We start from the raw sequence: 12,689 nt of genomic DNA, 5'->3' as shown, positions 1-12,689 counted from the left end.
CATGAACAAGATCAAAACCCAAAGCCACACTGTAAAATACTGGAACCTGTTAGCAAATCCACTAACCGTACTTGATATCCTAGAAATCTTTCAAGACGATGGCCAGGGAAACCGGGAGAACTGCCAAGGTCTTCATCAATCTGAAACGGTGCCTGAACTGAGAAAGTCAGCCCGGCGGAAGGCACTTAAAGCCGAAGAATTGATTTCGTGAAACGCCTCCCTGCTTTGAAGCCGTTGTTTGTATTTCTTTTAATCGGGAAGACCTTCGCAAGCTGAGTGATTCACTCCTGCCTTGCCAGATCTGGCCCCTTCTATTCTCGTTAAGGTTCCCAGGTGCAGAAGGGAGTGAAAGGTCATGGCTTCCCTCTGAAACATTCTCATGAACACTGGTACTTTCATTTTCCAAATCTACAGAAGTATCTTCCTCACTAATTTCAGGAGCATTGGCATCAGGAAGTACATTTTCATTAGCATCAGTAAATATATTTTCATTAGCATCAGGAGGGACAAACAGAATCAGGTTCAAGTTCAAACTCAGGCTGAACCCCAACAGAAAGAGTGAGAACAATAAAGTATAGGAAAGTGAAGAAATGAAGAAGAAAAAGAAAAAAGAAGAAGCAAAAAAGTATGCTAAAATCCCAAATAACCCCTTAAAAAAGGGGGAAAAAATAACTACAAAAATACACAAAAAACACAAAAAAAGAAAAAAAATGACTTCCATTCCATCTTCTTGGATCATATCTTCTTATTATTCAAAAATATATAAGTTCAAAAAGAAAAAAAATGACTTTTAAACAGAGGTTTGAGTTTGCCAGTTGGGAGTTGGAGCTTGGAAAGGGTAGAGTGAAAACATTGGGTGTTAGTGAGAGCAGTTTGGGGTTTTTAAGAACTTTGGGTCAGTTTTTTGTTTAGTATTCATGGTAGCTATAGAGAACTATAGCTAGGATACTGTGGGGAGCAGAACCCCGTTAGTGGTCTGTTCTTGTCCTTAAGGAAGGCTAGTTCATGTTTTGGCTAGATTCCTAAGGGGGATTTTTTTGTGGGAGTTACCTTCAGAGATTCATTACCTGAAGTAATTTTCTGTGTGGAAACTTTAAGACTTGTAACCCAGACGTTTCTAAGATCTCTTCTCAAACGTTATCACAAGCTTTGTATGCCAGATTTTTACTGAAACCATCAAGCATTTGTATCTAAAATATCCAAGTCTGTTCAATAATAGTTCTTGTTATTTTTACCAACATATCAGCCTCAGTGTGAATACCTTTGTGGTAAAAGTGTTATTCAAATCAGTTTTTTACCAGCTACTAAGAAAACTAGAGTAACACAGAGTGTGTTACCGAACAACCTCTCAGTAGTACCTCAGCCTGTTCATTAGTAATATGGTGGCAGTGGAAACCTTTTAAAGAATCATTTTCAAGTCTCGCAGTTCCAGTGGCCCCCAGTTCCTAGCTTTTAAATATACAGTTGGTTTATTAACAACCATACTCCCTCTGTACTTTGGTGAGCTAGTCTGTAGTGGCGGTGTCTATGGCATAGACCCTGAGAGAGAACTGGGAAGTCCTGGCCCTTGAGTGCTCCAGCTGGAGGTCAGCTGTGAGCAGCAGTGCTGCAGAATTTGAAGAGGCACGAATGGAGGGCGAAAGAGAGAAATGTTCCAAGAGGAAGGCGCGTCAAGCCAACCCCGACCGAGACCGCCTTCCACCTGGAAACCAATGCCCTCACTGCTGGAGAAGATGCAGGTCAAGAATAGGGCTCCACAGCCACATACAGACCCACTAGAACAGTGATCCTGGAAGACTATCCTACTCGGCCAACGAGAGATCGCCTAAGTACCTTTGTGGTAAAAGTGTTATTCAAGTCAGCTTTTTACCAGCTTCTAAGAAACATTAGAGTAACACAGAGTGCGTTACTGAACAACCTCTCAATAGTACCTCAGCCTGTTCATTAGTAATATGGTGGCAGCGGAAACCCTTTAAAGAATTCTTTTAAGTCTCGCAGTTCCAGTGGTTCCCAGTTCCTAACTTCTAAATATACCGTTGGTTTCAACAACCATTAAAGGTAAAGGTAGTCCCCTGACATTAAGTCCATCATGTCTGACTCTGGGGTGTGGTGCTCATCTCCATTTCTAAGCCGAAGAGCCAGCGTTGTCCGTAGACGCCTCCAAGGTCATGTGGCCAGCATGACTGCATGGAGCGCCGTTACCTTCCCGCCAGGGCGGTACCTATTAATCTACTCACATTTGCATGTTTTCGAACTGCTAGGTTGGTCAACAACCATTACTCCGTCTATATTTTGGTGATCTAACCTGTAGTGGTGTCGTCATTATAATTTGATAGGCTGCTGTGTGGTCATTATAATTTGGCTAAGCCGTGTTGGGATTTTTATTATTGAATAAAGTTCCCTACTTTTCCCCACGTTTCGTTATAATTTGTTGAGCAGCTGTGTGATCGTTCTACCTGCCTTAAATTAAGCTGCTCACTTCGTAACTGTAGGCAAGTGCATGGAATGTATTCTTTTACCTTAATGGTGGTCTGTTCCCCAGGTGGTGTATGCCAAGGAGTGCCCGTTGGCAGCGGCCAAAGCCATCCAAGGCTTGAGGGCAGTGTTTGACGAGACCTACCCCGACCCTGTCCGAGTCGTCTCCATTGGCATTCCCATTGAAGACATGCTGGCAGACCCCTCCAACGCTGCAGGCGCCATAACGTCTGTTGAGTTCTGCGGAGGAACGTGAGTAGAGCCAGGGGGTCTAGGGCAGCCTTTCTCAACCTGGGGGTCGGGACACCTGGGGGGGGGGGGGTCGTGATGGGGGCGTCAGAGGGGTCGCCAAAGACCATCAGAAAACAACAGTATTTTCTTTCGGATATGTGGGTTCTGTGTGGGAATTTTGACCCAATTCTATCGTTGGTGGGTTTCAGAATGCTCTTTGATTGCAGTAGAACTATAAATCCCAGCAACGGCAACTCCCAAATGTCAAGGTCTGCTTCCCCCAAACTCCACCAGTGTTCACATTTGGGCAGATTGAGTATCTGTGCCAAATTTGGTCCAGGTCCATCATTATTTGAGTCCACAGTGCTCTCTGGATGTAGGTGAACTACAACTCCAAAACTCGAGGTCAATGACTACCAAACCCTCCCAATGTTTTCTGTTTATCATGGGAGTCCTGTGTGCCAAGTTTAGTTCAATTCCATCATTGGTGGAGTTCGGATTGTTCTTTGATTGTAGTTGGACTATAAATCCCAGCAATGGCAACTCCCAAATGTCAAGGTCTATTTTACCTCAAATTCCACCAGTGTTCACATTGGGGCATATTGAATATTCATTCCAAGTTTGGTCCAGATCCATCATTGTTTGGGAGTTCTGTGTGCCAAGTTTGGCCCAATTCTGTCATTGGTGGGGTTCAGATTGCTCTTTGATTGTGGGTGAACTATAAATCCCAGCAACGGCAACTCCTGAATGTCAAGGTCTGATTTCCCCAAACTCCACCAGTGTTCACATTTGGGTCTGTTGAGTATTCGTGCCAAGTTTGGTCCAGATCCATCATTGTTTGAGTCCACAGTGCTGTTTGGATGTTGGTGAACTGCAACTCCCAAACTCAAGGTCAATGCCCATCAAACCTTTCTAGTTTTTTCTGTTGGTCATGGGAGTTCTGTGTGCCAAGATTGGTTCAATTCCATCATTGATGGAGTTCAGGATGCTCTTTGATTGTAGGTGAACTATAAATCCCAGCAACGGCAACTCCCAAATGTCAAGGTCTGTTTCCCCCAAACTCCACCTGTTTTTCGCATTTGGGCATACTGAGTATCCGTGCCAAGTTTGGTCCAGATCCATCATTGTTTGAGTCCACAGTGCTGTTTGGATGTAGGTGAACTACAACTCCCAAACTCAAGGTCAATGCCCACCAAACCCTTATAGTGTTTTCTGTTGGTCATGGGAGTTCTGTGTGCCAAGATTGGTTCAGTTCCATCATTGGTGGAGTTCAGAATGCTCTTTGATTGTAGGTGGACTATAAAGCCAGATTCTTCGAGTTGGTAACGCCTTCTGCTTCAGCACTTGGTGAGACTGACCAAGCTGTGCTCTTTTCTCAGGCATTTGCAGAACTCCAGCCATGCCGGTCACTTTGTCATCGTGTCAGAAGAAGCCATTGCGAAGGGCATCCGGAGAATCGTGGCGGTCACTGGAGCAGAAGCCCAGAAGGTGAGCGGTAGCCAGTGGGCAGGTGGATGGGGACGGGTTCGTTACACAGCTTGGCAAGCTGACCTTTTGGACCATCTGCTGACTGGAATGACTGGGGGATTCTGGGAGCTATAGTCCAGAATGATAACTAGGTAAATAATAGGGTAAAATACTGTAATAGTAGCAACAACAACAATAAATAGATTAAAATCACAAACGTAATAAAAACAATAAATATACTGTAAATGTAATAATAATAGAGTAAAATAAGAACAAGAATAATAGAGTGAAATAATGTAAATATACAGTAATAATAATAATTACATTTACATTCTTCAATGTAAATGCGCTTTCATATCCTTCCAAGAATAAGAAATAGAATAATAATAGAGTAAAATAATGTAATAATAATAATAATAATAATAATAATAATAATAGAGTAAAATAAGAAATGTAATAAAATAATAATAATAGGGTAAAATACTGTAAATGTAATAGCAATAATAATAAATAGATTAAAATAAGAAATGTAATAATAATAATAAAAATAGGGTAAAACACTGAATGTAATAATAGAGTAAAATAAGAAATAGATCAATAATAGAGTAAAATAATGTAAATATAATAATAATAATAGAGTAAAATAATGTAAATATGAGAATAATAATAATATAGTAAAATATGAAATGTAATAAAAATAATAATAGGGTAAAATACTGTAAATGTAATAACAATAATTATAAATAGATTAAAATAATAAATGTAATAATAATAATAATAGGGTAAAATACTGTGAATGTAATAATAGAGTAAAATAAGAAATAGAATAATAATGTAAATATAATAATAATAATAGAGTAAAATAAGAAATGTGATAAAAATAATAATAGGGTAAAATACTGTAAATGTAATAACAACAATAATAATAAATAGATTAAAATAAGAAATGTAATAATAATAATAATAATAGGGTAAAATACTGTGAATGTAATAATGGAGTAAAATAAGAAATAGAACAACAATAGAGTAAAATAATGTTAATACAGGGTTAGTCAAAATGCATAGGCCAATAAGCCATTCAATTGAATGGCTTATTGGCCTATGCATTTTGACTAACCCTGTATAATAATAATAATATAGTAAAATAATAAATGTAATAAAATAATAATAAGGTAAAATACTGTAAATGTAATAACAGTAATAATAAATAGATTAAAATACTAAATGTAATAATAATAGGGTAAAATACTGTGAATGTAATAATAGAGTAAAATAAGAAATAGAACAATAATAGAGTAAAATAATGTAAATATAAGAATAATAATAATAATAGAGTAAAATAATAAATGTAATAAAATAATACTAATAACAGAGTAAAATAATAAATCGCCTTGATTCGAATATAAGCCGAGGGGAGCTTTTTCAGCCTAAAAAAAGGGGCTGAAAAACTAGGCTTATACTCGAGTATAGACAGTAAGTGGAATGAAGAACCCTTTTCATCCTTCTCTTCCAGGCCCTGCGGAAAGCGGAAAGTCTTAAAAAGCTGCTTGCTGACCTAGAAGCCAAAGTGAAGGTGCAGACCGCTCCGAACAAAGACGTCCAACACGAGATTGCAGACCTTGGCGAGGTACGGAGGCCGCGGAGGAAGAGGGGATGGGAGCACATCGTTTGGCATTTTTGTCAGAGGGCTCACCTTTGAGTGCCAGCAAAGGCAGCACCCGTTTGCTCAAGGATAGGGATCTTCTGGCTCCTTGGGATATTGTAGAATTTCTGAGAGTGGACCTTAAGCCATGTTTATTTGTAGAGTAGTGGTTCTCAACGTGCGGGCCTTCAAATCCCAAAACTCCTAACAGCTGGTAAACCAAAACACTTGGGGACTCACAGGTTGAGAATCCTGAGGGCCCGGAATGAGTTTAGATCCTAAAAAGGTTAATTCTGCCCTTGTATACCAATAAATTCTGCTCATTGGAGGGAAGGATAGTAGAGCCAAGATGAAGTCCTTTGGCCACATCATGAGGAGACAGGAAAGCTTAGAGAAGACAATGATGCTGGGGAAAATGGAAGGAAAAAGGAAGAGGGGCCGACCAAGGGCAAGATGGATGGATGGCATCCTTGAAGCAACTGGATTGACCTTGAAGGAGACCTTGGGGGTGGTGACGGCCGACAGGGAGCTCTGGCCTGGGCTGGTCCATGAGGTCACAAAGAGTCGAAACAGCTGAATGAATGAACAACAACATACCAATGATCTTAGATGTGGAAACGAATGGGAGCTCTGCTTGTAGCAAAGAGCATCCCGTGATGTCCCTATTGCAACAGGGCTGTTGACTTGAGATTCTTCCTCCGGCAGAGCCTGGCCACGGCGGTCATTCCCCAGTGGCAGAAGGATGAGCTCAGGGAGTCCCTCAAAGCCCTGAAGAAGATCATGGATGATCTGGATCGGGCCTGCAAAGCTGACATCCAGAAACGAGTGAGTACCCCCGCTCCTTCCCTTTCCAGGATTATAGACAAAGGGTTCATTTGTATACCCACCTGCTGTTTACACTTATATGCAAGTCGAGGAATTTTCAATGTATTGTCGAAGGCTTTCATGGCCAGGGTTGTTGTAGCTTTTTTCAGGCTATATGGCCATGTTCTAGAGGCATTGTCTCCTGACGTTTCGCCTGCATCTCTGGCAAGCATCCTCAGAGGTTGTGAGGTCTGTTGGAACTAGGCAAAAGGGTTTATATCTCTGTGGAATGACCAGGGTGAGGCAAAGGACTCTTGTCTGCTGGGGCTAGATGTGAATGTTTCCCTTGACCACCTTGATTACCATATAATGGCCTGACAGTGCCTAGAGCAAACTTTTGTTGAGAGGTGATTAGATGTCCTTGTTTGTTTCCTTTCTGTTGTTGTGCTGTTGTAATTTTAGAGTTTTTTAATACTGTTAGCTAGATTTTGTTCATTTTCATGATTTCCTCCTTTCTGTTGAGATTGTCCACCTGCTTCTTGTGGATTTTAATGGCTTCTCTGTGGAGTCTGACATGGTGGTTGTGAGAGTGGTCCAGCCTTTTTTAGTTGAAACGTTCACACCTAGCTCCAGCAGACAAGAGTCCTTTGTCTCGCCCTGGTCATTCCACAGATATATAAACCCATTTTCCTACTTACAACAGACCTCACTACCTCTGAGGATGCTTGCCATAGATGCAGGCGAAACGTCAGGAGAGATTGCCTCTAGACCATGGCCATATAGCCCGAAAAAACCTACAACAACCGAGGAATTTTCGTTTAAAAAATGACCTCCAAGGCTTGTACGCATATCAGTGAGTCAACGTAAGCACGTAAGCACCAAAACGGAAGAAGAGTCTCTGATTAAAATGGCAAAAGGCGAGAACATATTTATTTATTTATTATTTGTTTACAACATTTCTACCCTGCCCTTCTCAACCTGGCAACATTTCGATGCGGCAAATCACAATAAACAACAATATAAAAACATAACTGAACTCATCATCACTGACGCTCGAAGCTCAGGCGTTGGCGGTGGCCGGGAGGGCCTTTGCACAATTGAGACTCGTGTCAACTGCGACCGTACCTCGTGAAGCTGGATTTGGCCAGGGTACCCCGCTACCATCTCCCGAAGGACTTGGTGTGGCTTACAAGAGTCCGAGGCCCAACACATCAATAAAACAACAGCATAACAGATGCAACAATAAATAAACTCATAAAACAAGCAATAAACATTAAAACAGTAGCAATAAACATTAGACAATAACACCAACATCAATACCCTGCCAGAGGTCAAAATATAATATTGCACCTTTCTATCTGCACCTGCTGTCTGCTCTTTCTTCCTACCACTGGCGTCTCCCAAGAGAGTTAATGTCTGGCTGTTCCCACAGGTTCTTGACAAGATGAAGCAGCTGATTGAGGCTCATCCTAACCAGCCGCTGGTCATTTTGGAAATGGAGAGCGGAGCATCTGCAAAGGTAACTCCCCTGCTGAGTGGCGCTACGATCCCTGGTCCTTGCTGTCTTTGTAATGCTGTGCTTCTCAACCTGTGGGTCCCTCCCTAGGTGTTTTTGGCCTCCCACTCCCAGAAACCGCAGCCAGTTTACCAGCTCTTAGGGTTTGTGGGAGTTGAAGGCCAAAATCACCTTGGGACCAAAATAGAACCACTGCTTTAATGGTTTTAATAGCACGGATGAATTGTATGGGTATTTTTTTTAATTTTTTATTTTGATACATCCCAACAATCAATAAAAAATTTGCCATACAGGGCTTAGGCTGAATCCCAACACTGTCATAGAATCATAGAATCATAGAATCATAGAGTTGGAAGAGACCTCATGGGCCATCCAGTCCAACCCCATTCTGCCAAGAAGCAGGAATATTGCATTCAAAGCACCCCTGACAGATGGCCATCCAGCCTCTGCTTAAAAGCCTCCAAAGAAGGAGCCTCCACCACACTCCGGGGCAGAGAGTTCCACTGCTGAACGGCTCTCACAGTGAGGAAGTTCTTCCTAATGTTCAGATGGAATCTCCTCTCTTGTAGTTTGAAGCCATTGTTCCGCGTCCTAGTCTCCAAGGAAGCAGAAAACAAGCTTGCTCCCTCCTCCTCCCTGTGGCTTCCTCTCACATATTTATACATGGCTATCATATCTCCTCTCAGCCTTCTCTTCTTCATTATTCCAAGAGTAAATATTCCTTAACTGACCTTCTATACATTCCTTAGTTATGTATCACCCCACAAACCCCCCCTCCCCCCCCCATTCCCTCCACCCCCCTGGAACAGCAATTCTAAATCATGTCATTGCATCAATTTAACTGTGTGGAAAGCCTGGTTGAATTGTATGGGTAAAGAGAATTTGGGAAAGTTACTTTTGGGGTTTGCAATTTCCAGAATCACCTAGCCAGCATGTCCCCGAGAGATTCCTGGAAGTTGTGATCACACAGAGTAGCTTTTCCAGGCCCTGAAAGGGGACCTCCATATTGTTCGGTGTGCAAACAGTCTCTTCACACATGCTACATAGACCAAAAGAGACAAAAATACAAATTGCCTTGAATTCCAGGGCTGGGAAAAAAGCAGGATAACATAGCCGTTTTCTTCACAGTTCCTCTGTAGTTTGGGATAGTTTGTCTCCACAGTCGGAGGGTTCTACTATAATTTTGCTAGTTTAATTATCGGTTAAACCCTTGTGCCAGCAGGACTGCTGACTGGAAGGTTGGAAGTTCGAATCCAGGGAGTGGGGTCTTTAATTGGGGCTATAAATTTAAGGATCTGGGGAGAGGGTTTGTTGAGCGTCTACTCTCTTCGACGCACTCCCCTATCCAGGGAGTGGGGGTGAGTTCCCATCTGTCAGCTCCAGCTTCCCATGCGGGAACATGAGAGAAGTCTCCTACAGGATGGTAACACATCTGGGGAATGTCCTTGCAGACAGCCAATTCTCTCACACCAGAAGCGACTTGCAGTTTCTCAAGTTGCTCCTGACACCAAGAAAAGGTGGAAGCATAGTTGTGTTATGTGCGGAGGGAGTCTTGTAGACTTTGAGAAAGTGATGGGAAAATGATCATTGCCAGGGATTGAACCCTGAACTTCCAGTGCTATGATACTAAGCATTGGTTGTTCTTCAAATGACAACAGGAGGCATAAAAGCATCTATGGCAAAAAACCGTACGTATCTGAGCAAAGGAGAGAAATCTGGTGTCTGGCCCCTTCAGTGTCTGGTTTGGACTCTGAGACCCTGCCTTGTGCCTCTTTTTCTGAACTTCACATATACCCTCTTGCAGGCCTTGAACGAATCCTTGAAGCTCTTGAAGACGCATTCGCCTGAAACGGCAGCCATGCTTTTCACCGTGGATAACGAGGCTGGCAAAATCACCTGTTTATGCCAGGTTCCGCAGGTAAATCCAGGATTCTTGGGATGAGATTTCAGTATCAGGAGAGGTGGGGCAGCTCTAATTTCACTTGGGAGAGAGTTCCACAGCCGAGGGGCCACCACAGAGAAGGCCCTGTCTCTTGTCCACACCAACTTTGATTGCGATGGTTGGGGGACAGCGAGCAGGGCCTCGCCGGATGATCGTAGGGTCCTAGGTGGATCTCTCCTTCGAGGCTCAACATTTTGGGAAAAGTGGTCTTCGCATTTGAAAACAGGGGCAGGCAATTGTTGGGTTGGGGGCTGTACTGACTCCTGCTCTCATCGTATTCTTTCCCCACTCTGGGTTTTCATTCCTATTAGAAATGCTGCCCACGCGTCTTGCTCTGGAGCTGTTTGAGGGCCATCTAACATGCTGGTCAAGGTGGTCAGTTGAAACATTCCCACCTAGCTCCAGCAGACAAGAGTCCTTTGTCCCACCCTGGTCATTCTACAGATATATAAACCCTTTTTCGTAGTTCCAACAGACCTCACTACCTCTGAGGATGCTTGCAATAGATGCAGGCGAAACGTCAGGAGAGAATGCCTCTAGAACATGGCCATACAGCCCGAAAAAACCTACAACAACCCAGTGATTCTGGCCATGAAAGCCTTCCCAACAAAAGTTTGCCCCAGGCACAGTCAGGCTATTATATGCTAATCAAGGTAATCAGTTGAAACATTCATCCCTAGCTCCAGCAGACAAGAATCCTTTGTCCCACCCTGGTCATTCCACAGATATATAAATCCCATGTCCCTGGTTCCAACAGACCTCACTAGCTCTGAGGATGCTTGCCATAGATGCAGGCGAAACGTCAGGAGAAAATGCCTCTAGACCATGGCCATACAGCCCGAAAAAACCTACAACAACCCAGTGATTCCAGCCATGAAAGCTTTCCCAACAAAAGTTTGCCCCAGGCACAGTCAGGCCATTATATGCTAATCAAGGTGGTCAGTTGAAACATTCACACCTAGCTCCAGCAGACAAGAGACCTTTGTCCCACCCTGGTTTTTCCACAGATATATAAACCCATTTTCCTAGTTCCAACCGACCTCACTAAACAAACAAGGACAGCTAATCACCTCAATAAAAGGTTGCACCAGGCACGGTCAGACCATCAAATGCTAATCAAGGTGGTCAGTTGAAACATTCACACCTAGCTCCAGCAGACAAGAGTCCTTTGTCCCACCCTGGTCATTCCACAGATATATAAACCCTTTTGCCTCGTTCCAACAGACCTCACTACCTCTGAGGATGCTTGCCATAGATGCAGGCGAAATGTCAGGAGAAAATGCCTCTAGAACATGGCCATATAGCCCGAAAAAAACCTACAGCAACCCATCTAACTTGCTGTTTTCCTGTCTTTCGCAGGACGTTGTCAACAAAGGCCTGAAAGCTAGCGAATGGGTGCAGCAGGTGTCGGTCCTGATGGATGGCAAGGGGGGCGGGAAGGACCTCTCGGCTCAGGCGACCGGGAAGAACACTGACTGCCTGAAGGAGGTCCTGGAGGTGGCCACGGACTTTGCCAAGCTGAAACTGGGCGAGCTGAAGAACTGACCCCCCCCCCCCTTCAGGGAAGAGATCCAGGCAAGGAAGCCCTTGTCTGCTCCGCCAGTAGGTTAACAGCTTAGTGATAACTGGAAACAACGTTACGTGCATTGTTGTCCTTCTCAGCTCATCCGCTCAGGCACTAACCAAGCCAGGCGGCCGTGCCAGGAAATGCCCTGAGCACAGAACGTGGGAGCCTGTGGCGGCACAAGTTCGAATCGAAATGTGGTAAAAATCTCCTTGCACATACAAGTCACATACTTCCTGACGCTCTAAACTTGAATGTCTTTGTACAGTTTGCAATAAGACATGGCCCACGAATTCTCTGTCCGTGCTCAAGCGCTTGGGGCGTTTTGCATGCGCGGGGCCAAGGCTCAACACTTCGGTCATTTCATCCCTTATCTCTGTAACTGTGAAAGCCCCTCCTTCATTCATAGTATTAACCTCTGTTGTAGCCAAGCCCAAGCCAGGCGTGTTCTGGCACGAGGAGCTGTGCTTCACCAGGTTCCATGCTGAATAAACAGATGTCTATTTAAGTGAGTGTCTTGCTGTAGAAACAAAAGCAATGGGCACATGGGCACATTACATATAACCATGCTGCAGTGTGATATGCTCAAGCCTACAACCCACAAAAACCTACAACAACCCAGTGATTCCGGCCATGAAAGCCTTCTCAACAAAAGTTTGCCCCAGCCACAGTCATTTCCTTTCCTTTCTGCACAGCCAAGAAGAGTAGTTTGCATGTGTTGCTATTTTTAATTGCAACTTGATGTGTCAACAATGGCACGTTGTGCTTAAGAATGGCTTCTCACAACCTCTGAGGATGCTTGCCATAGATGCAGGCGAAACATCAGGAGAGAATGCCTCTAGAACAGTGTTTCTCAACCTGGGGGTCGGGACCCCCATGGGGGTCATGAGGGGTCGCCAAAGACCATGAGAAAACATAGTATTTTCTGTTGGTCATGGGGGTTCTGTGGAAAGTTTGGTCCAATTCTATTGGTGGGGTTCAGAATGCTATTTTATTGCGGGTGAACTATAAATCACAACAATTACAACTCCTATTTTCTCCAAACTCC

The 12,689-nt window shown here is 43.5% G+C and overlaps 1 protein-coding gene across 1 annotated transcript in view; it reads left to right on the top strand.

Moving 5' to 3' along the window:
* Positions 1 to 12,149, top strand: part of AARS1 (alanyl-tRNA synthetase 1) — a 45,901-nt gene extending 33,752 nt beyond the window's left edge. Inside the window, exons 15-21 of the mRNA XM_060787825.2 lie at positions 2,543 to 2,727; positions 4,086 to 4,194; positions 5,687 to 5,800; positions 6,521 to 6,640; positions 8,052 to 8,138; positions 9,940 to 10,053; positions 11,437 to 12,149. Coding sequence (XP_060643808.2) covers positions 2,543 to 2,727; positions 4,086 to 4,194; positions 5,687 to 5,800; positions 6,521 to 6,640; positions 8,052 to 8,138; positions 9,940 to 10,053; positions 11,437 to 11,622 — 915 coding nt within the window. The 3' untranslated portion in view covers positions 11,623 to 12,149. The remainder of the gene's footprint in view (positions 1 to 2,542; positions 2,728 to 4,085; positions 4,195 to 5,686; positions 5,801 to 6,520; positions 6,641 to 8,051; positions 8,139 to 9,939; positions 10,054 to 11,436) is intronic.
* The last annotated feature ends 540 nt before the right edge of the window (positions 12,150 to 12,689 follow it).

The sequence above is a fragment of the Anolis sagrei genome, chromosome 8 (assembly GCF_037176765.1).
Source record: "Anolis sagrei isolate rAnoSag1 chromosome 8, rAnoSag1.mat, whole genome shotgun sequence".
NCBI classification, from domain to species: Eukaryota; Metazoa; Chordata; class Lepidosauria; order Squamata; family Dactyloidae; genus Anolis; species Anolis sagrei.
This window is presented reverse-complemented; position numbering and strand designations above follow the sequence as displayed.